The sequence below is a fragment of the Sceloporus occidentalis genome, unplaced genomic scaffold (assembly GCF_023333645.1).
Source record: "Sceloporus occidentalis isolate IW3139 unplaced genomic scaffold, rSceOcc1.0.p SCAF_10, whole genome shotgun sequence".
NCBI lineage: Eukaryota > Metazoa > Chordata > Lepidosauria > Squamata > Phrynosomatidae > Sceloporus > Sceloporus occidentalis.
Window position 1 is genome coordinate 32,085,928 of NW_028316990.1, and position 27,859 is coordinate 32,113,786.

Genomic DNA, 27,859 nt, shown 5'->3' on the forward strand with positions numbered 1-27,859 from the left:
ATGCCTTTCACCAGGGGATGGTTCCTTCTTTAATAAGAGTTAAAGCAAAGTACAGTACCTACATAGATCCATAGATAAGCTGTGCCTACCCTGTCTGTGTGTGGTAATCCTCATTGTCTATACACCAACAAATAAAGTCAAGAGGGAGAAGATGCCGTTGCATCCTCTGCCAGCTAGGTGCTCTTCCTTTATTGTGTGGCTGTGTAGACATGTCCAGAGGACAAACAAGTGAGTAGCAGTTTGTGAAGTCGAAGGCTTTCATGGCCGGCATCCATAGTTTTTTGTGGGTTTTGGGGGCTCTGTGGCCATGTACTAGAAGAGTTTATCCCTGATGTTTCGCCAGCATCTGTGGCTTTGGCATCTTCAGAGAATGCTGGGTGACATGGGGCTGAATACAGTAGTTTGAACTGTTAGATGCCAGAGCCACAGATGCTGGCGAAACGTCAGGAAGAAACTCTTCTAGAACATGGCCACAGAGTCTCCCAAGCCCACAAAAAACTATGAGCAGCAGTGCTTTGGAGAGGAAGAAGAGGACCACAAAAAGTGGGCTCCCCCGATGGCACCTTGCCCAAAGGCATTACAAAACCTGGAGCTGCAACCATGCTTTTCCATAACTTGGTGGTTAAGTTTTCAACAACAACAAAAAGGCAATCCCTGGATCCCTCTGCATACGAAGCATATGCTTTCCCCATTTGCTCCGATAAGGTCTCATTGTGTCCCAAACCCTACTGTACTTACTCCAGGTAACCCTGCGCATGAGACTCCAGCTCAAATGTGGTCATTTTCTACCCTGTAATTTATGCACCAGGTTCTAAAAATAAACTGGATAGACAGTCCACACTCAAATGCCACATTGCAATTAGTCTGCATGGCATGCGCCAGTGTTGTGGGTGTTTAGTTTCGAGATGCCCATTGGAAAGAGAGGTGTGTGTGTGTGTGTGTGTTGGATGTATTTTTAGACTTCTTCCAGCTCAGTGGCTTTGGAATTACTAGACTTGGCAGCCTCAAATGCCAATCATTGGTCAGCCATATTACATCGCTGGTTGCAAGTGGGTTTTACTTACACTCCTGATCACTTGGGTTTTACTCAAGGAAGTAAGACTGGAAGAGCTAGAGGGTTCATTGTTTTAAGTTCGTACTTCCTTTGAGTATACAGTGGATCCTGTTTAAACATGGGTTTGCCGTCCGTGGATTGCAGCATCCGTGGACGGCAAACCCCCCCCCCCCATTATCCCCAATGGCGATGCATGCATGTGGCTGCACCTCTGTTAGCATGTATGTATTGGTTTCATTGTTATGCCGCCTTTGCCCCGATCTGGCGAAGACGGAGGCGGCTGCACGCCACCCCTTCAGGGATGGTCTGCACAGCCCCTTAGTCTGGAAAACCACTATGCAAAGGGAGTCTGTTTGAACGCTATCTATCTATTGACGCAGCCTAGAATCGCATTGGCCTTGTTAGCTGCTGCGTCACACTGTTAATAAGGCCAATGCGATTCTAGGCTGCGTCAATAGAAGTATAGTGTCTAGATCAAGGGAAGTCATAGTGCCACTCTATTCTGCGTTGGTCAGGCCTCACCTGGAATAATGTTGTGTCCAGTTCTGGGTGCCACAATTCAGAAAGGATGTGGAGAAACTGGAGCCATGTATCCAAAGGAGGGCAACTAAAGTGGTCCAAAAATCTTAAAGGGGGGGCACAGTTTGGGGGCCACAGCTCTACACAATTTTTGCTGTGCTCTATAAAACACAAGTTAATCCATTTTAATTGTGAAACCCCCTGATTTGCTCCACCTTGGACCTCTCCGGATTCGAACTCGCAACCTTCTGACTGCAGTACCGGCGCTTAACCACTGCGCCACTGAGGCTCATCCCCGAGTCTCCTCGCATTCAATTTCCTCAGTTGTGAGGCAGAGAAGGGCACAAAGGGTAAGGCCAAGGTCTCATTGCAGACGCCCCGCCCACTGCCCCGCCCCATTCTTGTTTCTTGAACGAGGCCACGCCCACCGTCTCCCTGCTTAAGCCCCGCCCTGTCTGGGGCAAAAGCGTCGCCTGGGCGCTTATTCACTTCCGGGTCGGACGGCGGCGGCTCTGGTTTTGCTTCCGGGGGAGAAGGAGGAGGACGCGAAGGAGGACTAGGAGTGGGCCGGCGGTGCCCGCTCCGGTGTCTGCCTGAGGCGGCAGCGGCGACGGAGGAGGAGGAGGAGCCCCGGAGGAGGAGGAGGAGGAGGAGCCATGGAGCGGCGGCGGTGAGGAGCCCAAGGCCCGGGCCTCCTCCCCTGGCGGGTGGGAAGCGCCGGGCCGAGGCCGGAGCCGGAGGACATGGACAAACTGACCATCATCTCAGGATGCCTCTTCTTGGCCGCCGACATCTTCGCCATCGCCAGCCTGGCCAACCCAGACTGGATCAACACCGGGGAGTCCGCCGGTGGGTCTCTCGGGGGCTCTTTGCTATGGAATTCTGGGAGCTGGAGTTCGTTGTGGGCCCAGACTATGCCTTTTACCCGAGGGAACGCCTCTCTAGGAATCTCCAGGTCCTCCAGGGCAACTCTATGGTCCACATCTGCCAGAGGTTGACCCTAGATTCATGCTGGAGGACCGACAAATGCCTAGAGAGGTCTTTTCTCTATGAACGTATAGGTTCTCCAGCTCAACTCTATGGTCAGCTTCTAGAGGACCTAGAGGTTCCTAGAGACAACATAGGAATCAAAGCTGCAAGTGTATAAGTTTTGGAAACAAGGGGTGATGATGGTGTAGGACCCTGGTCCCCTTTAAGAGATTTTGGACTACAGCTCCCAGAAGCCTCAGCCATATTGGCCAACAGTCTGGGATTCTGGGAGCTGAAGCCTAAAATGCCCTTAAAGAGCAGAGTTTGGGGACCCCAGGTGTAGGAGGTCAAGGGAAGTATAGTGTGGGTCTCTCAGATTTCAGCCAAAGGAGCTAACCTGAATTGTAGCGAATGTATAGTAAAGTCTTTGTGGCAGTTTTGTCAGACGCCTTGCGCTTGCCTGTGGAAAGACGGAGTATTGATAGGGTTTGGGATTGGAGGATCCCCTCTGAAGCAGGAGCTGTGGGAGTCAGTGACCCACGCAGCCGTAGTAGTTAAATGGCCCTTCCAGCTTGAGGAGGCAGTCGGTTGCTAGAGCTCAGCTCTTGGGGACTGGCTCTTGGTTGCATTTTTTACTGGGACTCCCAGAAATAGCTGTTGGGTATAAATGGAGGCAATGGTGTTCCTCCACATTTGCGACTTTGACTTTTGCGCATTTGATTATTCACGGACTTTATTAATACGTTCTCTCTTGGAATATCTAGATCCTCCAGCGCAACTCTGGGCTCAACTTTAACCAAAAGCCACACCGAAGGACCTAGAGATTCCTAGAGAGACGCTCCAATATGCATTTGTAGCTCCTCCGGCGCAATTCTGTGGTCAGTGTCTGGAAGATATTGACCACAGAGTTGCACTGGAAGTCCTAGAGATTCCTAGTGATGTGTCCTTTCAGGTACAAACATAGTGTTTTTGTTATTTGCGGTTTCCCCACATTCACGGGGGTCCTGTGCTCCTAATCCTAGCGAATGTGGAGGGACGGGTGTATAGGCCCAGCGTGGGAGAACTCACAAACAGAAACATAGTGTTATTCCGGCAACTGAAAGTGTGGAACACAGGGGTGATTCAAAAGGAATGGTACACAACAGCTAAGGACAGTTTCTCTTGTGCACCATTCTTTTTGAGTTGCCCTGTACATATAACAGTAGAAGGAAGATGGTCTCTGCACAAATCATGTTCGTGAGCGATGTGAGTGTTAATTACGTCCCGACTTGTCAAAGATCAGCCTCTGAGGCTTGGCAAACGCTGCCTTATAAAACACAATACAGTTTCAAATGCTGGAGAGAAGCTGCAAGCTGGGCTCACTCCAAATGTGGAAACGCTCCTTGGTTTGCCAGCAAAGGATGGTCCAAGTTACTGCTTTGGAGGCGGCTGTGTAAACAGAAGTGACAAGAATTGTTTGGATTCGGAAGCTGCGTGTGCAATTGGATTTTCTAACTCCCTGTTCCAGATCCTTGGGACCTCTAAGCCCCCACATCGCATTCTCTTTGGCTTTTGATGTGGGACACAGTGAGAAGGGGGATTTCGGAGGCAGTTTCCACAAGCCAATCCCAGCCCATTGAACCATAGGCTGAAAAGAAGTAAGATGAGTTAGAGTCTTTGGTCTTCCAGGACATTTCAGATTGTGGTTCCCAGAAACCCCAGCCAACATGGGCAGTAGTTAGTTATGAAAAACGTAGTGCCAAACATCCGAAGGGGCCAAAAGCTCCCTAGTTTTGGAATACCAGAGTCTGAGGATCTGGATGAACCTAGGGTTGGATGTCTTGCAGTACCTGAATTGGTTCTCATAAACTAATTGGAGTATCTTGGGCTTTATAATGGCCAAATGAAAGAGAAATGTGTGTCTTTGGAAAAGAGAATTGGAACATTATACGCAAAGTGTGTGGGTGGCTAGATAACCAGGTAACAGTGTTAGCCTTTTTGTCTATCAACACTTGGGTCATCTTTGGATGTGTATTTGCACATGACCCCAAAGAAAGGCTATTGCTTAATTGCATCAAGACAAATTCACTGGAGTTGTGCGGAGAAAGGCTGCTGAGGGATTGATTTTTTCCAGCATGATAAATCTGAACTGGATCACTGTTTGCTTTGTAAATGTGATAATGAGTAGCAGCCGTCTGAAAGGCTACGCTGGAAGTCAGTGTGTTGGTGTTTTTGTTTTTCCTGATGCAGTCGTAGATGATAACCATTTTGTGTGTAGGCGAGCCTGCCTAAAATAAGGGTTTGAATTGCAGCGCTAGAGGGAACATCGGCTGGAATAGAGGGACAGGAATGAATGTCACGATGTTCTCCCTGTTGACATGCAGTGAAGTTTGCCTGATAGCACAGACTGACCTGCATTTCAGGGACATATTTTGTTCCTCTCTTGACTCTGTTTCTGATAGTAGGAAGCAGGTGTTTCTGAATCCCCATAAGAAAGACAGGTACTTAAAAAAAAAATCAAGGTCCGTCTTATGTAAAACCAACTGCATCATTCACATTTGTTCCATAATACTTAAAGTTTTATTTTGATTTGTAAATAAGAAACTAATTTTAAAATGTTAACTCTTTTTTTGCAACCAAGTGTTTTCCTAGATGTTGGGCTTTTGGGGGGAGATAGCTGTGGGGCTTTCCTACTGTTCAAATTCAACATTGCTTTCTAATAAAAAACAACGTTGAGTATCTTGGGGGCAACCAGTAATTGCACATAGACATGTGTTGTTTGTTGTCATGTGTCTTCAAGTCAGCTCCTACTTATGGCAACTTTAGCATAGGATTTTCTTGACCCGATTTGATCAGAAGAGGTATGCCTTGCCTTCCTCTGAGACTGAGTGATATGCCCAAGACCATCCAGTGGGGTTCCATTGCTCAGCTGTGACTTGAACCCTGATTTCCTATAATCCTGGTCCAGCATTCAAACCAGTGCACCATGGTGAGTTGTGTGTGTGTGTGTGTGTGTGTGTATGCATGTACCATCAACATACATGTCACTTCACAAAATGTAAAAGAGCCAAGACCTGACTGCCAACACAGTGGGCCAACAGAGAAAGGCAGATAATAGCAGTGAGGTAAATGGGGACAATGCAGTTAAGTCAGGGTTGACCTGGATGACATTGCTGTCACCTTCTTGATTCTGTTCAAGGTTTCTTTTGGTTTCTGCTTCTGAACCACACTATATAAGTAATCCAGTCTGAGATTGCTTTTACTGCCCCGGCTCAGTGCTAGGGAATTCTGGGAATTGTAGTTTATTGTGGCACCAGAGCTATCTGACAGAGAAGGCTAAATGTCTCACAAAACTACAGTAGTGTGTTTTGGACCAAAGTCTTATACTGAAATTTTTATGTGGTTCAGAAACAGAATCCAAAACAAATCTTGAACAGAGTCAAGAAGGTAACAGCAATGTCATCCAGGTTAAAGTCTCAAACCGGATTATTTCTACAGTGTGTTTGGGATCTTTGGGTTGCATAGAGAGTGAAGGATCTATGAAATTGGTTGTTGTAATTTTTTATGTGCATTGCCATTTTGGCTAGGGGCCTGCCCTCATCATTGGTATGATTCTCCCCCTTCACTGAATCTGTTGATTCTGTTGTTGGCGTTGTCCCTGTTGTTGTTGTTCTTGTTGTGTGCCTTCAAGTTGTTTCCAATTTTGTTGTTAATTGCCTTCAAGTCGACCTCGACTCATGACGAGCGAGGTGTCTCCAAGACTCTTTATCCCCAACTGCTCACCTCAGGTCCTGCAAGCTCAGGACTTGGTCTCATTGATTCTGTCTATCCATCAGGTATGCGGTCTTCCTCTCGTTCTGCTGCCTTCTACTTTTCCTAGCACTATTCTTTTTTCTAGTGGGTTGTACCTTATCATGATATGGCCTAAGTCAGTGATGGCGAACCTATGGCACTCAGAGCACTCTCTGTGGGCACATGTGCCGTCACCGCAGCACAGAGTTTGCCAGAGTTTGTTACTAGAAAGCCAGAAGGACATGGCACTTTGCAATAAGTAAGTGGGTTTTGGGTTGCAGTTTGGGCACTCAGCCTCTAAAAGGTTCACCATCACTGGCCTAAGCACAACATCCTCACTTGTCTTTTTGGCTGTCCATGGTATCCACCGCACTCTTCTTCAGCACCACATCTCAAATGAGCTGATTTCCTTTCTATTAGTTTCCTTCTCTGTCCTGCTGATGCATTGGTACATGGCGATGGGAAATACTGAGGTTTATATGATCCTAACTTTAAGGATCTTTTTTAGTTCTTTCATACAACAAAGCTTTTGACTGCATAGATCATGAAAAACTACAGACTGCTCTTAAAGAAAGAGTCTGGACTGGAGCGCAGCTTTGGCGCAGCTTCCGGACTCTTAGGAGGCATGCATCATTTAAACAGCATACCTCCAAAGTGACCTGAAGCAGCTTTATTTTGGCAGTCTGTATGGGGCCCTAGATATTCTCATTTAAAATAACTTGCTCAAGCATTGGCAGCATAATACACATAAAGACCTTTTATGTCCAGATTACTAGTTTGGAGCACTTTCTTCAGCGCTGGCTCTCCCTTTGCTCATCGAGGTTAAACATAGGTGCCAGAAATTCATGCAAATCCCTAGGATTTTTTTCATTACTCTAGGTAATGTTTGTAAACTTGTGTACATAAATCAGTGCAATTATTTGTAACTATCTGTTTATATGATGATGTATGCTCTTATTTCATTCTGGGTGATGAGTGGCTGATAATGAAGTTTCAGTTAAGAAAAAATAACCGTATGTGTTGGGTGTTCAGCACCTGGATATTCAGGGTTATCCAGGTCACAAACTGGGGGAAATGTCCCATACATCCAGCAAACAGGTGAGCCACAGTTTGTGATTTCTACTCTCTCAACCCATTCTCCAAAGTTTTCTGCTGGCATTCAAGTGACCTACTTATAAAACACTTGCCGTCTGCTAGATGGTTTTTACCTCAGCCCTGAGGAATTGTGGTTCTGATGAAATCTGTCTTGAGCATTTATGTGGTAATGCAGAATAAATGGGAGTAATAAAGAGAAGACATTATATTGATATTAGTTCCTCTGTCCCTGAGCTGAAACCCGAATGGCTGAATGAAAGGTTTAATATAAGCGTTGCCTGCTAATCAGGTTAGGGTCAATATTTGGCATAAAAACTTAATTTCACTCTGTCATTCTAAAAAATAATGTGCCTCTGAAACAAAACAGCCTTCAACATACCTCCAAAGATGTTCCATAATACACTGCTGAGTGACAGTACAGATAGTGGCAATGAAAGCACTTTGAACTCTGATGTGCTGCTGATCTATGAAACTGAGCCAGATGTGCTTTATATAGTACACAAATATATATGCAGTGGCTTTCACCTTGTAGCTACCCTCTTGTTTTAAACTGATGAAATCAAAAGATCTTTCAGCATGGTTATTATTGTAACTGATGACCCCACCAAACATTGCCTTTAACTTCTGCCAGGATGACTGCGTTGCTGCCACTGTACCATCAATGCTTGCTGACTCTACCGCCCTTTCATAACAGGCTCGAGAAATCCATGCTTAGGATTTCATAACCTCAGTTTTGTGGGTCCTGTGTGCCATAGACAGAGGCTATGCCATTGAATTCCAGATCTAAACTAGCTGATCCTCTTGTTGCCTCTTCCACCTTTTGGACAATTCAGTTGTCTTCCTGGCAAGTGAGGAAGCCCCTGTGCTTATGAGGACAGGAATGTATAGAAAGCCAGAGGAAGAAGTGTTGAGGGCAGGGGACCTGCTTCCAGTTTCTCATCCCATCCTGGCTACTGGGCATGTAAACCCTTTATGTTACCAAAAAAGAGCATGCATCTGGCAGTAGTCAGTATCATGTGCTGCTGCATTTGGCCAGGAAAAGAGAATAAGAACCATGACCTTTATTTTTCCAGAAGGCAGAAAATATGTTCCTTTAGTGTGTTGCCTTATTTTCCCAGTCAGCTGGCTGCCAATCTTAGTTCAGATGTGATTTGAAAAATTGGTGGCCATAAGTGGGATAGTTGTGCCAAGTACATACAGCTTGCCTTGTGGAAATGATCACTTCTTAACCAGCTATATTAATTTGAATTTTAAACAATTGTGGAAGATTGATTTGGAATGCGCAGGTGGGTTGTTTCTTCCGAAATAATTATTCATATCCAACCTTTCCTCCAAGGAGTTCAAGGTAGCATTCATGTTTCTCTCTGCCAGACCCACACCGCTCACACTATTTGTTTTTTTCTACAACCTGGTGAAGTAGCCAAAATGATCTTGTGGCAGATTTGAGACTTAACTGGAAGAAGTTGGTAGCATAAGCTTGCACAGACGTAAGTCTACTCTATGAATGAGTTGGTTGTATGTGTGAATAGCAATAGCAATGCAAAACTAGTCAAATAGGTTAGTCTGAAAGACAGTGACTAGCCTGCAGCCACCCCACTGAGCTTTGTGACTGAGAATAGTCCAGTATTCCTAACAGCAGTTACATTTTACTTCCATGTACCATTGTGTTGAATGGGACTTGAGCATCCCATTAGTTGCAAAAGTATCAAAATCTGTGGACGCTCAAGTCCCATTAAATATATGGGACTTGAGCGTCCACAGATTTTGATATCCATAGTGGATCCTGGAACCAAACCCCAGCGGATACTAAGGACCCACTCATCAGTTCTTGGTGACATGGGGCTGAATACAGTAGTTTGAACTGTTAAAATTAAAACACAGTTGAACAAAAAACTTTGCACTCAGCAACAAGATTAGCAACAGATGTTTTTGCAACATTATGAAAGCCTTAGTTTATGAGCAAATTAAGTGGAATAGAGCTACAGAAGGGCTGTATGGGAGCCAAGGACCTGTGTGCAGTAAAATTCCTCTACAGTTCACAATACCATAACAGTTTCAATATATAGTTGTGCTTTCACTCCAAAATAAGCATGGCTTTCATAGTGACATATTTGCGTTTTTGGTAATGATGTTTCAAAAACAATATAATTTAGTGGTTTTCAGAAACAGAAATGAGGCCTCTGTTAAAAATGTCTGAAGTCTGTATTTTGTGTGTATTTCACACATCCCTCACTCCTTCGAATTCGGCCCCCCAAGGTGTCCTTAAGCAGTTTTCTTCTACTGATTTAAACATCTGTCTACATTTTGCACAACTGCGAGCAGCGAGGGGCATAGAGACATCAATGAAAACATCATTCCAGTGTGCATCCATTGTGAAAAAGGCAAATTCCAGGAGAGAGCACCCACAAGCCCTTTTTATGAAAAAACATCTGTTCTTCCCAAACTATTTCATTGAAGACTTCTGAAAGCTTTTGAGTGCTATCCTGGGAGCATAAGAATTCACCCAGACCACCCTGTAATCTTTTTGTTGCCAGAGGGTTGAATAGCAAGATGATTAATGTAGGAGTGCTATAGTGATTCCTCTTGGACAAACATTGCCCTTCAGTTGATGTTTCTACCTGTTTTCGCTTCCATCAAACTTCATTTAGCCTCAGGATAATAAGGGAAATTGACTATATAATTTGAAGGAACAACATGTGTTTTGGGGAAAATAAAATGCTTACATAATTGGAATGAATGGTGTTTGTCTAGTGATTTGATATCTCTTTAACATTGGTAATATGCACCCCTCCAGGTACTGTTGGACTAGCAGACCTTGTCAGTCCTAGTGAAATGTGGGTTATACAACGCAACTGTAAAATGGATTAATAATTCGTTGTCATATTGAAGGTGGAGCAAGCTTGTTTTCTGTTGCTCCAGAGAATAGAACATGGAACAATGATTGCAAGGTACAGGAAAAGAGATTCCACCTAAACATTAGGAGGACCTTCCTGACAGTAAGGGCTGTTTGACAGTGGAACACACTGCCTTGGAGTGTGGTGGAGTCTTCTTCTTTGGAGGTCTTTAAACAGAGGCTGGATGGTCATCTGTTGGGGATGCTTTGATTGTGAGTTCCTGCATGGCAAGGGGTTGGACTGGATGGCCCTTGTCTCTTCGAGCTGTTGATTCTGAGATTCTAGGATAGCCAGTGTTGAGGGATGATAAAACTCCAGTACTTTTGCTTGCAAATTTGGTATTTTTTTTCCATCCATAATCGCAGTGCTTTCTCACAGAGGTCCAGATCCATGCCTTTTTGGAACTACAAATGACTGTGTTGCCATCTTTTAGCTGTGTCTGGTCTGAAGATGTAATTGGTCACAATTTTGCTATAAAGTTGAATTTGAGCTCTTGAAAATATGTTACTCTCAGTGACATAGACATTTATCTTAGAATCATAGAATCGTAAAGTTGGAAGAGACCCCAAGGGCCATTCAGTCCAATCCCATTCTGCCATGCAGGAACTCTCAGTCAAAGCACCCCTGATGGATGGCCATGCAGCCTCTGTTTAAAGACCTCCAAGGAAGGAGACTCCACTACGCTCCAACTGTATGTATATTGCATACAATCAGCCCACTGTATCCATAGAATCAGTATCCAGTGATTCAACCGTTTATGACTGAAAATATTAAACCTCCCCCCCCCAATCCCCAAAGCAAAGCTTTGTTTTGCCATTTTATATAAGGAACACCATTTTACTACACTATTGTATATCATGAGACTTGAGTATCCATGAATTTTGGTATCCCCAGCAGATACCAAAAGCATTTGCCACCATCCCTCTAATAGCATTGTGACCTTAATTTGTGGAGAGAGAGCACTGTGGGGAGAAAGAGAGTTGTTTTGAGTTATAAACTGGTTAGCACACGCCATGATTTCATGTAATATCTGAATCAGAGCATGGAAACAACATTTTACGAATAATGTGTTGTCTGAATTTTTAATGAGGAAAGTTTGTCTTTCACTTTTAGTTTAATGACATTCATATTTGTTAAATTTTTGTCATTACAAATAGTGGCTTTTGGCCTGTCTTTTTGTTGTCCTTCTACAGTATTCCTGTTCCCAGCTAGCGACTGGATATAAGGAGCTATTTAAAGCCTGGGCAGTTTTTGCAGGGAACAGGTGCTTAGGTTTGCAGACTGCCTCTGGTTCCTTTTTAAAAAGTACCAAGCTAATGAAATAGTGGATGGTTTTGTTGTTGTTGTTACTCGCATTAATAATGATATGTTCATTCATGAAACTTCATAAATGAAGAAAGTTATTAAGCTAACATTTAAGCTAATTTTTTAAACTAATATTCTAAGCTCTAGTCTCGATTTGAGTCACAACAGGAATCTTGTAGTTGGATGAAAATGTGGACAGGTTGTTTTCTCCCCGTTCCTTGTAGTTTGATGACAGAATTCTTTCTTTTCCAGACAAAGTGAAACACTCCTAGATAATATAAGTTTCTCTCCATTTTCAGCAGGAGAAAACCCTGTGATAATGTCACCTTAAGGTCCCCATAAGTTGAAAAAGACTTAAAGGCACACCACTACCACCAGCAGCACAACAACGACAAAACTACACTGAGTTGCTTCAGAGAAGGGGGGAGCTTGCCGTCATGGACTTGTCAGTTCCCAGAACCATCTTTTGGCTACCGTTGGGAACAGGAGGCTGAACTTGGTGGACCTCTATTCCTTAGTAGGGTTGCATTTATTTCTTACCTTTTCTCCAAGAAGATCTAAGGAAAAGCTTGCCTACAAATTAAACAAGGTTCATCTCACTTTGATGAGTTGTTAGAAGTGTCTTAAGGAAGCAGTTAAATGTATACTCCCAGTGAGTTAATTCCATTGAACCCAGTGGGATGGATGTTTGAGTTGACATATATAGGATTGCTCTGTAAGTGTAAGAACAGATAATAATAATACTAATAATAATACCCCGCCTCTCCAATGAGATCGAGGTGGCTTACAACAAGTGAGAGGAGAAACATCTATCTTGCTTTGAGCTCAATGCAGAAAGGCAGCCTTTTAATTTATAAAGGAAGCGGCATCATGACCAAAGCTCAGATGACTAGTGTTTTGCTTGTAATTCTTTGCAAAGCAGAAAATGCATGCCAGAGAAGCTGTAGTGAAAATATGGTTTTAATGAGACGTGTGTGAAAGCCATGCTGGTGGGCCATTTTGAAATACCAGTAAAATACTAATGAAAATGGGATGGTTCTGTTTTCCGTCACTGTGTTAAGGGATATTTTCCTTTTGAAATAAGGGACACAGTTTATGTCCCGGATCTTGAACTTGAAGTGTGCAATTGACCTTAAAGAAAGATGTTACCTAAAAAGAGGGAAATGGCAAACAGCGTTCAGATATTTTAGACATTTTCCTTACTTTGATGGGGTATTCTGGGTATACAACCTTTTGCCTTAATCTTTCTCTTTAAATAAGTGGCAATGTGTGTATATCGGGTGAGATTGGAATATTGTGGAGGTAAGATTTATGAGCTCCAAGTACAAGTCTGAACATGGTTACCTCTTAATCTACAAACTCAACAACCTGCCAAGAGAAGCCTTTCTGTAATAGAGCCTCTGCCTGTGGTGCTGTGTTTTGAATGCAGGTTTTGAAATTAGTTTTAAGAAATACAATCAGAAGTTGTCTCTTTCAGAACAAAGCTAACTTTAAAAAAAAGTTAGGACTTTTTTTTTCTTAATAAGAATATAAATAAATCTGTACTCTTGAATGTGAGGTCAAATGACATTTTCAGGTATGTACATGTATTTACACCCATATTTTACTTGTCATCTTCGTTTTCGGCAAATAGATTCCCACTTTATACTCTTAGCAGGCCAAATGCAAGATAAAGAAGTGCTGAAATGGAAGTAATGTAAGCTCAATGTGTGATTTAAAGGCCTTGTTCTGCATGACAGATGAAGAGGTGAACCCATATCTTGCCCCCCCCCCCCATAGGTAGCAAAAAACCAGACTCTTTTTGTAGCTGATATGCTAGACTTCTGTGCAAAGAGTGAAGAAAAGTTACCTCTGGCCCAGTACTTGGAAAGGGTACAGGCCAGACCAAAGCTTACCTTATCACCTGTTAAGTTTTGAAACCAATGTCACAAAACATGTTTCCTGAATAATCAGCTTTTAAGTAGAACTGCATAAGGTTTGTTGTAGTAGATGCATCCTAAGTTCACGACTATGCAAAGTGGTGGTCCATGGACTGGTCCCTGCCACTGGTAAACTAGGGGGGGAATTACCAGTCTCCCTCATCGCATAGCTTGAGATGCATGTTTCAGTAGGCAAAACTATCCAAGTTTCTCTACGTATGAAAATAAGAGAGTTGAGGAATGATATAGTTTAGAGGTAAGCAACCTGGGTCTGTTGGGAGGATTTGGGCTACAGCATCCTCCCCAACCACCCACCCCACTTTTTCTGTATGTTCTGCAGTGGAATTGCCTACATTTTTTCAGGAGCATGTGGCTCTTTATCTGTATTAACAACTGAGCATCTAGGATTAGCTCCCCCCCCCCCCCCCGTGAGAACAACAAAAGGACTTTTCCCTTTTCCCGCCTGTCTGGAATGATTGGGAAGAGCATCAACAAACTACAAGGTAAAAACCAGGGTAAGAGCTAATGTTCCAGTTTTTCTCTCTGCCTGTTCTTAAGAACAAGCAACGCAGCTGTTTTTGGGTGCTGCTGGGCTATACATTATTTATAATGCTCTATCTGTAAGGTGTGCGACACAGTTAATGCCATACTCCCAGCCTTGGAAAACCTTTGAATAATTCAAAGGTGTAAAGTTGGGCAGAAGCAGGTGCCATGGTCTGTGCTTTGTCTTCCTTTTTATTGCATGCTTTGCATTGTTCGTTACCTAGAAAACCAGGATTGTTTGGTAGGTTGATGAAGAGATGAAGTTGGAAGCATTTGCTGTCAGAACTATCTTCCATCTCAGTGGAATAAGGCTTGATCACCACCACCATCCCAAATCATCTGAAATTCACTTAAATTGCTCAGAATTACTATATATACCCATGTATAAGTCTAGAAATTTTAGTCAAAAAATTGACTCAAAAAACCTGAGTCGATTTATCAATGGGTCAATGTCAGTACTGTATCTTAACTAAGAAGAAACCATCCCCTGGTGAAAGGCAAGAAGAATTTAATTTTAATATTAACTTGATATTAAATATGAGGAGAGCTTGGGGATCTGGTCTCTGGTAATACCCTTGTTTGTTTTCCATATTTGTTGGCAGATTTTAGTTAGAACTAAAGTCACTTCTGTGTCTGTAAATTGCAATAGCTCTATTTCTTCTTGGTGATTTATTGCTCTTGATTTCACCTTCTAAAATTTAGAGTTAATTTTCATATGGTTCTTTTCCCCATGTGTCATTAATCCTTTCATCTCTTTTTATAGCTCTTCTATATATTGCTTCCATCATCCTTTAGTTTTATCTTGGTCAAGTATTGTGTTCCTTCGCTGGTCGTAGAGCATCCCTGCCCTTGGTTTGAAATTCCCTTTTTATTTTGCGGATCTTGTGGAAGAGATCTCTTCTTCTTCTTTGCTTTGTTTTGCTTTGTTTTTTGTTCTCCTATTTCTCTGCAGTGATTATTATAGTACAGTACTTGTTGTTCTTATGTTGGACAATAGCGTTCATGATTCTGGGTCTATTCCTGTTTCCCTTTCCTTTAGCTTCTTGTCTGGCTATTGCTTGAAGGTTTTTTTTTCCTGTCATCCATTGATTTCTGTCTTTCTTTTTGGCTTTCTTCTGCATTCCTCTTTGAGTATGTCCCTGGCCTCTATCCCTCTTTCACCATTGGGACAAATGTGTCATAGAGTAAGAGGGGAAGGAACTTGAGGAAAGAGTTGCAGGTGCGCATACTAGTGGATGTCAAATAAATAATGCTAATATTTGTAAGTCTGCAGCAGTGAAGGAGATGTTGTATCAGGCATGGTTTCAAGTCATCTCATCATGTGTCTCTTGAATGCACCAGCTTTGATTTAATTCATACCAGAATTCTTTGTTTCTGACTAATATGAAACACATGATTATGTGTTTGTTTTGTATACGCAAAGGCGTGTTGCATTGGTCTATTCTCTTCTGAATTGAGCTAATGTGGAATAAGTCTTCCATTGCCACATGAATATTATTCATTAAACAGCCATCTTCTGTTAATTATTTTCGCCTGGTTTCTGGAAAATGAAGGCTCTGTAGTACGGCAAATATCTGGGATAGCTGTAACAACTGAAAGAGTTGTGATTGTGTGCAATATTCAGAGCTGCGATAAGTGCACTTTCTCAATTGGCCACAGTCTATGCATTTCTCTAGTGTAGTTCCTCTGCCTTGGAAAGGTTCAGAAACTGGTTCTAAAAATGCATTCTTTAAAGGAACAAACTGAAATGTGACTCTTATGGATACATGTGGCATTTTTACAAGTAACTTGGAACATTCTAATAATTGTCCACCTCTAGACGAATTCTTTAGTTAGGGGCACCAGCACATCAGTGTTACCCTAAGTTCTCAGTTTATGTCCTGTCCTGCCAATTACTACTATGAGCATAGTAAAACCACATATTGTTGTGGGAAGAACTAGTTGTAGAAATGGGTTGTGGGAAGAGCTGGTTGAAAAAATAGGCCAGGCTATGTATAATTCCGCAATATCAAGCAAGGGATTAATTAAGATGCCATCCAGACAAGTGGATGCATATGAAGCTTGAAGAAAAATAAATGAAGCCGCATTGGTAATATGGCAACCTCTCTAGTGAAGGCTTGTCTAGATGCATTGGTAGGTGAGTTCCTTGAAGCCATCACAGTTATAATTGTTCATGGATGTGTGTGTGTATTTCTGACCTGTGTTGACTGTGGGAGTCTGTTGCTGCATCTGCATGTTGTGCAGCAAACAGTCTTTGAGATTTTGCACACTCCCAAGGCTGCAATGTATTGGGAAGCTTTCATTCCCATTTTAAATTCATTGCAGCTTGAATCCAGGGGAACTGTGGTTTGTTGAAACAAGTAAACTTCAAACTTGAAACAAGTCAACCTTGTGTGGCTGATTTGTTTGAACAAACCATCATTAAGATTAATAAGTTTAGCACTTGGATATATTGCGGAACGGCGGTTAATCTAATATTAAAGTTTACATGTTTTGACTGCTAGAGGTGGAAAGGCAGTATGAGAGCCCAAGCTGAGTTTATTCTTGTAGAACTAAACATTGGTTTAGCGTTACATGAGAAGACAGCCAATGACAGCACTTGTGGATTTAACTGAATTTCTGATTTTCACTGAATAGAAAGAATTATACAGGTTTGATCTACTTAAGGAGTGAGTTGGGAGGGGAGAGGGGATATGTGACGCTTCATATGTTTTTGGACTACAAATCACGTAATTCCTGATTGTTGATTTTGCAGGCTAGGGTAAGTGGGAGTCTCTGAATCCAACATATGGAGGCCCACAGACTCTCATCTCCTGTGACAGAGCTTCCTTTAGTTACCACTAACATTGAATCTCTATGACTATCTAAACTTTTAAATCAATGGCTGCTGGCTGTGATGCTTACATGCGATCTCCAGATTCAGAGATCATGTGCCACTGAATATCAGCTACTGGGAAACAGTAATGGGTGAATGCTGTCGGTTTTGTCATCCTCCTTGCAGTCGCTCAGAGACATCTGATAAGCCTTTGTGAGGAGACGAAATCCTATGTGAAACTGATTTTTGCTTCTAATTCAGTATGGCTATTCTTAACATCCTCACTTCCGAAGGGGGAAGAAAAATGAACACATTCTCCTTTACCTGAAACTTCCATTAATGGCTTGTCGTGTATGTCATTTCAGGTGCTCTCACAGTTGGCCTTGTGCGACAGTGTCAAACCATTCATGGACGTGACAGAACCTGTATTCCTCCCCGGTTGCCTCCAGAGTGGGTCACCACCTTATTTTTCATCATCATGGGCATCATTTCACTGACTGTCACGTGTGGCTTGCTAGTGGCTTCCCACTGGCGAAGAGAAGCAACTAAATACGCACGCTGGATAGCATTCACTGGAAGTAAGTGTGCCCTTGTCTGGCTCCAGAGTAGGTATTGGCGGCAGGCCAAACTACAAGTCACCTTGTATTTTGGAATGTCAGTAAAGGAGCACTCATGTCTATCCTGCAGTTACAGAGATGCTTCCAAACAAGCTGGACCCTCCTTCGCCCTGTGGAAGCCTGAAGCCTCTACTCTGTGTAAAAGCAGTATCTGTATACTGGCTGTTTCTGTACATACTGGCTTCTCACCCACCCAGCTGAATGGCAGATCACCAACAAAGCCAGTGTTTCTATCTCTGTAAGAGTTCAAAACCTCTGCCTGGACAACATGTTTTTGATGGTTTGTCATTAGCAGAATAAACTGCATATGTTTCTTATTAATCCAGTAAAATCATTGTTCTAAAAATGATTGCTCAGTTTACAGTCAGTGACAATAGCAGCAGCAGAAATTGACAGTAGTAGCCATGATAGAACTTCCAGCTTCAAGAAGAGTATCGTTGTTGCTAATGCAAATAGCAGGGGGAGAATTTCTGCCATATATGGCTTAGCAGTGGGCTTGTCAGCAGTGTCTAGCTCCCAGAAATGGTAGAGCATAAAGTTCCAGGTTCATTTCCTGGCATCTTCAGTTAGGTTTAAGTAGCAGATAATGGCGTAAAACCCTCCACCCAAGACTTGAGGCACCTTTGCCAGTCAAAACAGATTATAGATAGATTAACTAAATGGACTAACATTTGTATCTGACACAAGTCAGCGTTCTGTATTCTGGGTGTGGGAAATGTCTCTTTCCTAGTGCTTTGGACTGCAGTTTCCAGCAGCCTCATCCAACATGGCCAATGATAGCAAATTTGAAGGCATTTCCTGAAATAATCTAGAGGACCAAAGATCCTCAGCCCTGCAATATACTGGATGGCAGGCTTGTTTTAAGTACAGGGTGCTAAACTAGATCCAACAGGTAACCTCTTGACATTCTTAAGAAAGAAAGCAAAGTGATGTACTGTATATACATATGTATAAGGGGATGAGGAGATGGGCCAGGATGGCACAGGCTCAGCACATGCTATCCTGGGTCCTCAGGATCTGTTACCGACATGTACTTTTTTACCTTGCCATGATCGTCATTGATATTGAGAAGCTTTCAGTGCAGTAACCCATGTGGTCAGGTGCGCTGTTTTCACATCAGAGCAGGGCTTCTCAATACAAGCAACAGCATGACAAGGTAAGGAGTGCAAGGCAGGTGTGTAAAAAAACCTAGGGTTTGCTGTAGAGTTGCCAGGAAACTCCATGGCAAACCAGGGGTCAAATTGGCCCAGAGTAAAGGCTGCTTTCCCTGGGATTGGGCCGGATCCACCAGATCTGGTGGGATCAGGCCTGATCCTGCCCCTGAAGTTTTGGACTGTGCTATCTGAACTGGATGACACAAGGTTGGGGGGGGGGAGGGCACATGTGGACAACCCCTAAGTTGAAAAAAATTGACAAAATGAATCAACTGAAAAAAATTGGGTCAGCTTATACACGAATCAGTGCTGAAGTGTTCAGCAACAACAAGGGAGCCTGAAGAAAGAGTTCAGAGATCATTTTTAATGTCTCTCTGCAGAGCGACTGCAGCAGCCATTTTTCAATAGGGGTACATTATACCATGGAAGCCTGATAGGGTTCGGCAATCTCTGCAGAGATGGCTATAAGTTATGCCCTTGTTTAAAATGAGCACATCCCAGAATAAAACTTCCTTCGAAGTGTAGGCAAATAAAAGCCTGGCTTTGTCATGCTGTGGAGTTAAGTGGTAGAGTAGACTGCACCACTTTAGACAGTAGAAACATTATTTAATGGTCCTCCCTGATATGGAAATGCTTGCCTGCTGTGCTCATTTTCTCGGCACAGGTAGAAGACTTATTACTTGGATGTGCTTTTTCATCTGTGCAGTGAACTGGGTTTCTTTTAACATGAAGGAATACTCAAAACTGATATGTGCCACCAGTAGTTTGAAGCAGTAAACCCATTCTTTTGCATTTGCTCACCTCACTCTGCATGCATGTGGAGATCCATTCGATGCTAATGATGGAGTTGCACTAAATATAGATACAAAGAACTAAAAATGATATCCCAGTGCCCTTGTCCACTTAAAAATCTGCCACTGTGAAAAACAAATATAATTTTGCAGTCACTTTACAGGTGGCAAAGCTAGAAGCTGTTTGAATTATGGGGCTTACTAGTACAGAAGCCCTTGTTATAAGATGTTTTAAATTCATCTCCTTATCTGTTAGCACTCAGGTGTTGCATGAATGGAAAGCTTTAAGCTCCCTCTAGTGGTGTGGTTTAACTGATGTCCCAATAAACTGAATTAAGCCTGTTTGTTTTATTTCAAATTTGGATGGGAAGGCTCTGTGTGTTTCAGGTAGGTATGTCATTTTGACAGTCTGGTTACATGCCATCTGTGGCCAAAAGAAATCATGAGTCGCCAAGTTTGTTTCTAGGACATGACCACATGTGTTCATGTGTAGCATATGACCACAAGTATTTGCTCCAGACTATTATTGTTTGGGGTTTGTGTGTGCATGTTTTGTTAGCACAGTTTAATCTGTTTCATATGGCCTGAGTAAGATTGCAGGATAAAACAGCAAAGGGACCCCAGCAGTCTAAGAAATAATAATCTTGTGATGTGGTGTTCATATATAAATCTGATTAAAAGATGTCTTGATATTTTAACATGTGGTAAGGGTAGCTAATGTATAGAAGGTGTTCTGTAGCTGGGAGGTTAATGTTTAAAAAGCCCCATTTTGCCTGACAGGTACACAGAGGAACAAGCAATCCTTGAACAATGGATAGATGCTAGAGACCTCATGACTTAAATCAGGACTGCCTACCCCATTGACCACCCCTCATGAACCAGATCACACTGGAAGTTGCAGGCATGCCTTCCCATGTCACTGGCTCTTTGAACAGTCAGCTGAAACCATTTGTTTCTGAGGCACTAGCCTTTTACTTTTTCTGTATTGGGAAAGTGAAGCTGGAGGCATTCCACTGATGCTTCAGGAGCTGAGAGTATTCAAAGTTAAGGCCTTCTCTGTCTTCCTTGCTTTCCCTATATATGAAATGTCTCAATCTGGCTCCCTAGAAGTATAGTCCCTGGCTAGATCCTGTCGCTCCCCTTCCCCATTTCCTTTTGATGGGATGCAGGTTTAGGGAGAAGCAGCATTTCTAACACTCATGGGCTGAACTGGGGACACTGATAGACTGGATTAGGCCCACAGACTAGGGGTTCCCGTGCCCTGTTTTTACTGCTGACGTGAATTCTGTGTCCTCGGCTCTTTCCTTCTTCCTTGACTCTGAAGTATGGGAACTCCTAAAAAATTTTCAGGTATGGACTCCAGGTGAGAGAATTATTTCCTCCCAGTTCACATTCATGAACAAGGAAATCAGTGTGTTTGTATTTCCGACTAGATTTGAGAATGCTTTATTGCTGTTATTTCATTCACTGGCTCAGTTGAGGCACACAGATGGATGAGCTCGCATTCTTATAAAAGGGAGGAAAATGGGTGTTTGAAGGAGAAGCAACAGTACTTGCTGGTCAAAGTTGATAAAAGGTTAGAGATTGGGAAGTAATTTGTTGGACTGCAACCCACAGAATTCCCAGCCAGTGGCCATGCTGGCTGATAGAATTTAAGAATTGTAATTCAAAGAATAAATTTGCCAGGCTGTGAGAGACATAGACTGTACTTTGCATGTAGGAGAGACACCAGATTCAATTCACAGCATCTTTAGTTTAAAAGCTTTAATTTAATAGGATTTGAAAGACTTAGTTAGCATGACATGCACAAGACCTGTGGGGAATTGCTACCAGTTGGGCCATAGGATGCTGATCTGACTTGGATAAGGCATTATCAGTGTGGTTCTAGGTAGTCTCTTTATAAAGAAATGGTTAGGATTTAACTTAATATGTGTCTGGTCCTAAAAGTGGGTGCATGGTGAGCTTGTATGAAGAGAACATAATTCACCATCCCATCCCAGTTGAGCCAGATGATGTGAAGCAATCTTGATCTGGTCTGTCACTGGGGAAAGGGTTTTCATGGAAGCAAGAGGTTCTCTTAAGATATTTGTTGAAGGTTGGTAAATGTTCCAAGAACAAAGCGCCCAGTTTGGGTAATAATCTGAATAATCGCTTGGCTTGAGCACAGACATCCCTCCAAACTTCATTTTATTAATAATAAAACCTATTATTATTATTATTATTATTATTATTATTATTATTTCCTGCCCTCTTTAATGTTGTTTATTTATTTATTTGTCATATTTCTATACTGTTTGATACTGTACAGTTTCTAAGATTCATATTAATAGTAAGTAAACATTTTATTGCAGTCAAGGATCAGCACTATATATTAAAAGAAACAGAAAAGGAATACAAAACTATCAAATTCCCTTTAAATAAAACAAATAATGAAATAATTGGAAATCAATGATGACAATCCCACAATCTTAAAGGAAGTGGTGAAAATAATTCCTGAGGAAGTAACGTCTGCAAAAGCAGATATGCATTGAAGAGTAACTGTTTCTTCCTCTGTAACCTCCCAAGAAAGAGAATTTCAAAGCCTGGGAAAACCCAACATCCATCATGTTGCCATATAGCATTCTGCTGATTACAGAAAAAATGATAAGGCTTCCATTGGAGAGCTCAGTGGCTGACTGGGCATATTAAGGGACAGGCAAGGTACTTGGTCCCAAGGTACTTTCATACTTCTGGGATAGAGTGAGGTGATACTTCCAAGGCCTAAAGACTGTGGTTTTTCCTATGCTGTGAATTGTCACCATGCCTCATCTCACTAACCAATTTTTCCCTCTGTCTTTCCCTACAGTGATCCTATTCTGCATGGCAGCCCTAATCTTTCCCATAGGATTTTACATCAATGAAGTGGGAGGCCAACCTTATAAACTGCCGAACAACACAGTGGTTGGTTCATCTTACGTACTGTTTGTTTTATCCATTTTCTTTACAATAGTGGGACTTCTATTTGCTGGCAAAGTGTGTTTACCCGGCTGACGAATGTCTAAATTCTGCATCATTCAGTCATGAAGGAGAAGAGGATGTCCTATGCATTCTCGGGAGGATGCCAGTGTCGGGCTGTTGCAGACTTAACCAGAAGGAGGAGGTCTCTGTTTTCACTATGCACTTTGAATTTTTTAAGAATCTTTATTTTATTTTTACAATGGAGAGCCTTTCCCATAACCAAATACAGACAACCTTGACTCATCTCCTGAGCATCCGGATGCAGTCAGGTGTGTGCACTGTGATAGGAACTCGTGTAGGAGGAATTATTTTCTACACAACCGAGCAGCGTTATTGTGCCGCCACCCCTCTCCACATCGCTGTACTGTACCCTTTTAAAAAAAGAAATGACAGTTTTGAAAATCTCAAAGTATTTATGAACTTTGGTTGACCAGGGGTTTGCCAAGGGAGTTGGAAGTGGGGCTGGCCTCACCTCTCTTTAGAAGATTAGCATCTTCCTTCTGCGATAGGCAAGAAGTGTCTGCCATCAAAAACAAGAGAACAGATCAACTTTACACTTACTGCACCCTGAAGCCAATAGATCAAAAGATGTTCTCGGAAACCTGTTACAACAAAATGCTCATCTACCACTGCCCCAACCCTGTGATCTGTAGAAACACCAAGGAAGATTTTTGGGGGGAGAGAGGGAAGGTGGCTGGGTATTCTTCCTTATATTTATATAAAAATATATATATTTTGCTGATGCAGTATGCAGAATGTGTATACATCTATATGTGTATATATATGTGTGTGTGTGTATACGTATACGCACACATATACTCACACAGACAGAAACACACACAAACGTACACAAGTTCCTTGAAGAGAACGCTTGGAAACTTTGCTAGCAAAACACTGTGGTGTGAAAACCTAAACTTGATAGGGATAAAAAGAAAGAAAAGAAACAAAGCCATTTCTCTGAAGGCTGCATAGCTGGGGGAGTCTTCAGTTTACCTCATTCTTTGTAGCAGCCCTTGGTTTTAAGTGTTTTTTTGTAATAGGTACAACAACTCCATGCCTTTTTAGGTGCAATTTTAAGTTAAGCTAAGAGGGTTCTTTTTTTCTTCTTCTTTGTATGGTAATTTATTTGTATATTGGGGATAGAAGGTGAAATCATGTCATGCTTTTTAACCGTCCCAACCTAGCGATGGGAAAGTACACTACTTAAATTATGAGCAACTCTTACGTTCTCGAGGCGGGTATCCGTCCCTCCTCCCCCCGCCCCATTTCTAGCTTTACTTGTTATATTAACATAGATTGACACACAGGAACATGCTTTAATGTGGAAATATTCAAACCCAGCATTGGTACCAAAAAGAACAAGATGGTCACCTGATGTTCTGTTTGGATGCTTAAAAAAATCATGGGCCTTCATAATGCACAAAAATTGTTTCCCTTCTCCTGTCTTATAGGCAAATGTTGCTCACTTAACCCAGTTGCAGGGTCACTTCCTAGTTACTCATGTCAGCAGCGTGTTTAATAGTCTACTGAAGGTGAGCATCAGCCTATACTGACCAGAAAGGAACATCTGGTCAGAGTGTCCTGCAAAACACTATCTACCAACTGTACTGGCCATAAGCAGCCAATATTAATTGTTCTTGGCTCACAGCATTGGTCACAGGCAATATGTTTGGGGGTCCTGCCATTGGTAAATGCCTGGCACCAACTCTACTCAGTTCAGTATCAACTGCTTCTGATAGACGTTGGGGCCTTGCAATAGTTTTGAAGCCAGTTTATTATTGCAGCGTCTACATTATAACTGGTGATAAAGTAATGGCTATGTACTTTCAATCTAACATTGTGTTGCCACCTCCCAAAGGACAGAGCTAACTTCTGCAAAAAATGTTGTTTGTGTGTGTTGGGATATGTCATCTTCTCGATAGAATAATGTAGGAGTCCTAGGCTGGAAGCCGGTGGCCTTTTCAAACACTAAGAGACACTTCTGGCTTAGAGAGAGATCCTGGCCAATTTTACTGTTGGTATGGAAAATGTGTTGCAAAATGTGGGACTCCCTGTTGTGGGGTAACACAGTCGAGTTCAAAATGGTAAATGACTTTGAAACCATGCAGAGTTTCCTAGTTGTTACAAGGGCATAACTTGATGGTGTTAACAGGTTGTCTTCTCTGTCGATTATATAATGATTTGATCACCCACCCAAAATGGGTTGTTGTTGTTTCTGGAGTGTTTGATGGTTAGAAGTCCAGAAAGGCTCTGAAGGAGCTTGAAATCATGGAAAAGTTGCAACACAAAGGCTGGTGCCTAATCACGAATGAGTACACCAATAAAGGATTTTCGCTTCTCTGTAGGGGGAAAGCTGAAGACTAATTGTAGCTTCCAGAACCTTTCATGATAAAAATGTCCTTTCTCCAAAGGTGTATTGTAAGTAGCTCTGTGGAGTAACTGAGAGATCATCCTCTTTCCTGGAGCTCTTCTCCCTGGTCTGCTGTTCAATCTTTTCCTGAGGCTGCTGATACTGTTTCTGGCTCTGTCCCTGGGCTTGCAGTGGCAGCCTGCCATGTAGAAATTCTGACTTTTTCTGCCCCGCAACCACACAGATGAAATGATGATGATACAGGGCTTCACCTGATCCATTTCTGCATAGCAGGCTGCTGTCATAGAAAGTAGGTGTAATTCTCATTTTGCCCCATTATCTGTCTTGCCAGGGTTAACCTTATGGCTTCCCATATGCCTCTCTTCATACATATTTTGCTTAGAGGCAGTCTTTGGAGAAAAGGAAACGGAGCGTTTGAGCTTACTCTGGCTGGGTTGCCCCTCTGCAACTGCTCTTTCCCCTTTTCTCCCACCTTCCTATGTGAATTCTTCCCACCACCTCGAAATCTATAATACCAGACACAATTCTTCATTGGCATGTCAGACACAGATGGGGTCCTCCTGTCCCATGCTTGAGTTTCTCCATTAGAAAGTCATGCCAACAGAAAATGGCTTCTGAAAATTTCAAAGGAAACAACATTCATGCTCAAACTTGTGATATACACAAACTCTTCCCATCTCTCTCCCGTCTGCCTTTTTCTACCTGCCAGGAAAGGAAGAAAAATCTCAGCTGCTTAAGTCTTCTTTCTGTTCGTAATGTTGAAAAGAGGTGTGCTAATGGTATTGATAATATCAGTATAACCACTAGAAGCCAGTAGAAACTCCCTAAATGATAGTTTTTTGAGTCCAGGAACTTAACCCCATGTACAAGATCATAAAATGGAAGGATTTATGTCTTGTGCTTTCCCATGAGAAAAAGGTGTAAGTCTCATGTGTTCTCAAGGGCTTAGGAAGGAGCCAGGAGGTCCAAGGGACATGGAGCAGCCAGGGTCAGGTGTATCCAACTATATGTTAAGTAAACTAGAAGAGCCTCAAGTGCACAAACTAAGCAGTGGATTAATGTGAAAGCTTCATCGTAGGAGAAAGATGCATACACCCAGAGGGGGGAAATGCCTACCTGTTGACATTTTCCTGCCACCGGCTGGAGAAAAACATGTGTCTTTTGCTACATGGTTTTTATTGCTCTGTGATCATAACCAGTGCATTCATTTTTTGTGATCATGGCACACATCCGGTCTGTGAATGGGAGTCTGACCTGTCAGCAGGACCATTAAAGAAAAAAACCCAAACCCAAGGTGGTCACAGCTGGCAGAATGCATTCAATATTTGACTTTTTTGATCCGAACAACTACATTCTGAATTATTCCATTGGGCTTGCGGGGGGGGGGGGGAGGATTATCCTTACAGGTGTTAAAAAACAGAGTGAGATGGAGAGAGGATCAACGTTTGTTACTTTTAACAGTCACAAAGAGTGCAGTATTAATTTATAGCAAAAAGACCATATCTTGTAAACTGTATATAAAACAGTTTTATGGTGCAATTGTTCGTTGGCCTTCTGTCTGTTACTTTGCAGGGGAGGGGAGGGTTTGGTGTGTGTACATTTCTTTGCATATCTAAGAGCATTGAGCCTTTCTTTCTTTTCTTTTTAAATTACATGTTTTGTAGGCTTTGGAATGAATTCCTGTGCCCTTAATTCGGTTCATTGGTGTAATAATTCTTTTTTTGTTTTTTGCCCAAGGAAATCTTCATGGATAGGGTGAGCATTTACATAAACCATTTTAAAATCCTGCCAGCTTTGCCTTTATTGCAAGGGCAGTTCATCTGTATTAATCCAGGCTCCGTCACTTAGCTGCCGTTTCATTTCATTAATGATCCCCAATGAATTTGATGTTATGACAACATTGCCTGTAATACGCTCTTAAACATCTCAGTCTATGCTCATTTAGACCAGCCGATGGGTAAATTTTGTACGGTCCTTCGTCTGTCGCCAATAAATTTCACACAAATGGCTTTTTCCTTGTTGAAATGTCTGCAATGTGGTTTCTTTGAAAACATACCTTGGTTTCGTTTGCTTTTGGTAATCTGTCTTTACTGTCTGTTGACATTTAAGGCTGCTGGTTTGAGGAGGATCTTAATTCTTAGGCCCTATTCTACAAACCTGACCTTCCTGAGATAAAATTGTAAGGACTGAGAAGTGGATAGGGATCTTCTGGATCATTTTGTGTGGATGTTAAATCTTGATCCCTCCCCTGCCCTTCCCTCCATTCCAGAAGTGCATTTCAGTTTCTGTTTGGCCTGCTGTTAAAATGTACAAAAACCTGTGAAAGACTGAGAAAAAACAAATGAAGGAAGTAGCATTTTCAGTGAAGCTCTGCTTGAGTGTTGCTCATTTTGTTCCTGCTCCAGAAGAGCTCAAGTTTGGGCTCAAGGTCTTTGCGATGGTCTTTTCTCTCCCTCGACCCTCCACTGCATCGCCACCTCCCACCTTTGCAACTACTAAGGATTATTTTCTAATTGGTTAGGACATCTTTTGCAATTTATTTCCAAACAAAGTATTAATACAAACTGTATAAAATGAACATAATTTTCTTCACTTGTATTTTTGTTATTGAGCAAGTTTATCAAAATAAATTGTCTACTTAATGAAATGAAACTGGTTTGATGGTTACTATGATGGTGATGATGATTTTGATTATTACTCTTTAGAATGGGCCGCCAAGTATCGTAGCAAGTAAATTCTCAGGTTGTGGCCCTCTACTTGGACTTCAACTCCCATGAGCCCCAAACAGCATGGCCAGACCAGGAGTGGCAGTTCAACAACATCTCAAGGACCACAGGTTCCCCTTTCTCATTTTGCATCTGTTCTCCTTTACATCAAGTTAGCAAATCTGTCACTGAGAAGCATGCCTGATCTTACCCAGGGCATGGGAAACCTGTTTCCATGCTCCATTCCCCTTGAGTTGGTTCAATTGCATTAGCATTTGTGTGCAACCTAAGAGTCCCAAGGCGGGGGGAATGCAAAAATAGAATAGAACAGATTTTATTA

At 42.3% G+C, this 27,859-nt stretch overlaps 1 protein-coding gene across 1 annotated transcript; it reads left to right on the top strand.

Moving 5' to 3' along the window:
* Nucleotides 1-2,107: 2,107 nt before the first annotated feature.
* LOC149306378 (uncharacterized protein C16orf52 homolog B-like) lies at nt 2,108-27,466 on the top strand. Its single transcript, XM_089540439.1, has 3 exons — nt 2,108-2,422; nt 17,250-17,462; nt 22,292-27,466. The coding sequence occupies exons 1-3, from the start codon at nt 2,317-2,319 to the stop codon at nt 22,474-22,476; spliced, it is 504 nt and encodes a 167-aa protein (XP_089396565.1). The 5' UTR covers nt 2,108-2,316; the 3' UTR covers nt 22,477-27,466.
* The last annotated feature ends 393 nt before the right edge of the window (nt 27,467-27,859 follow it).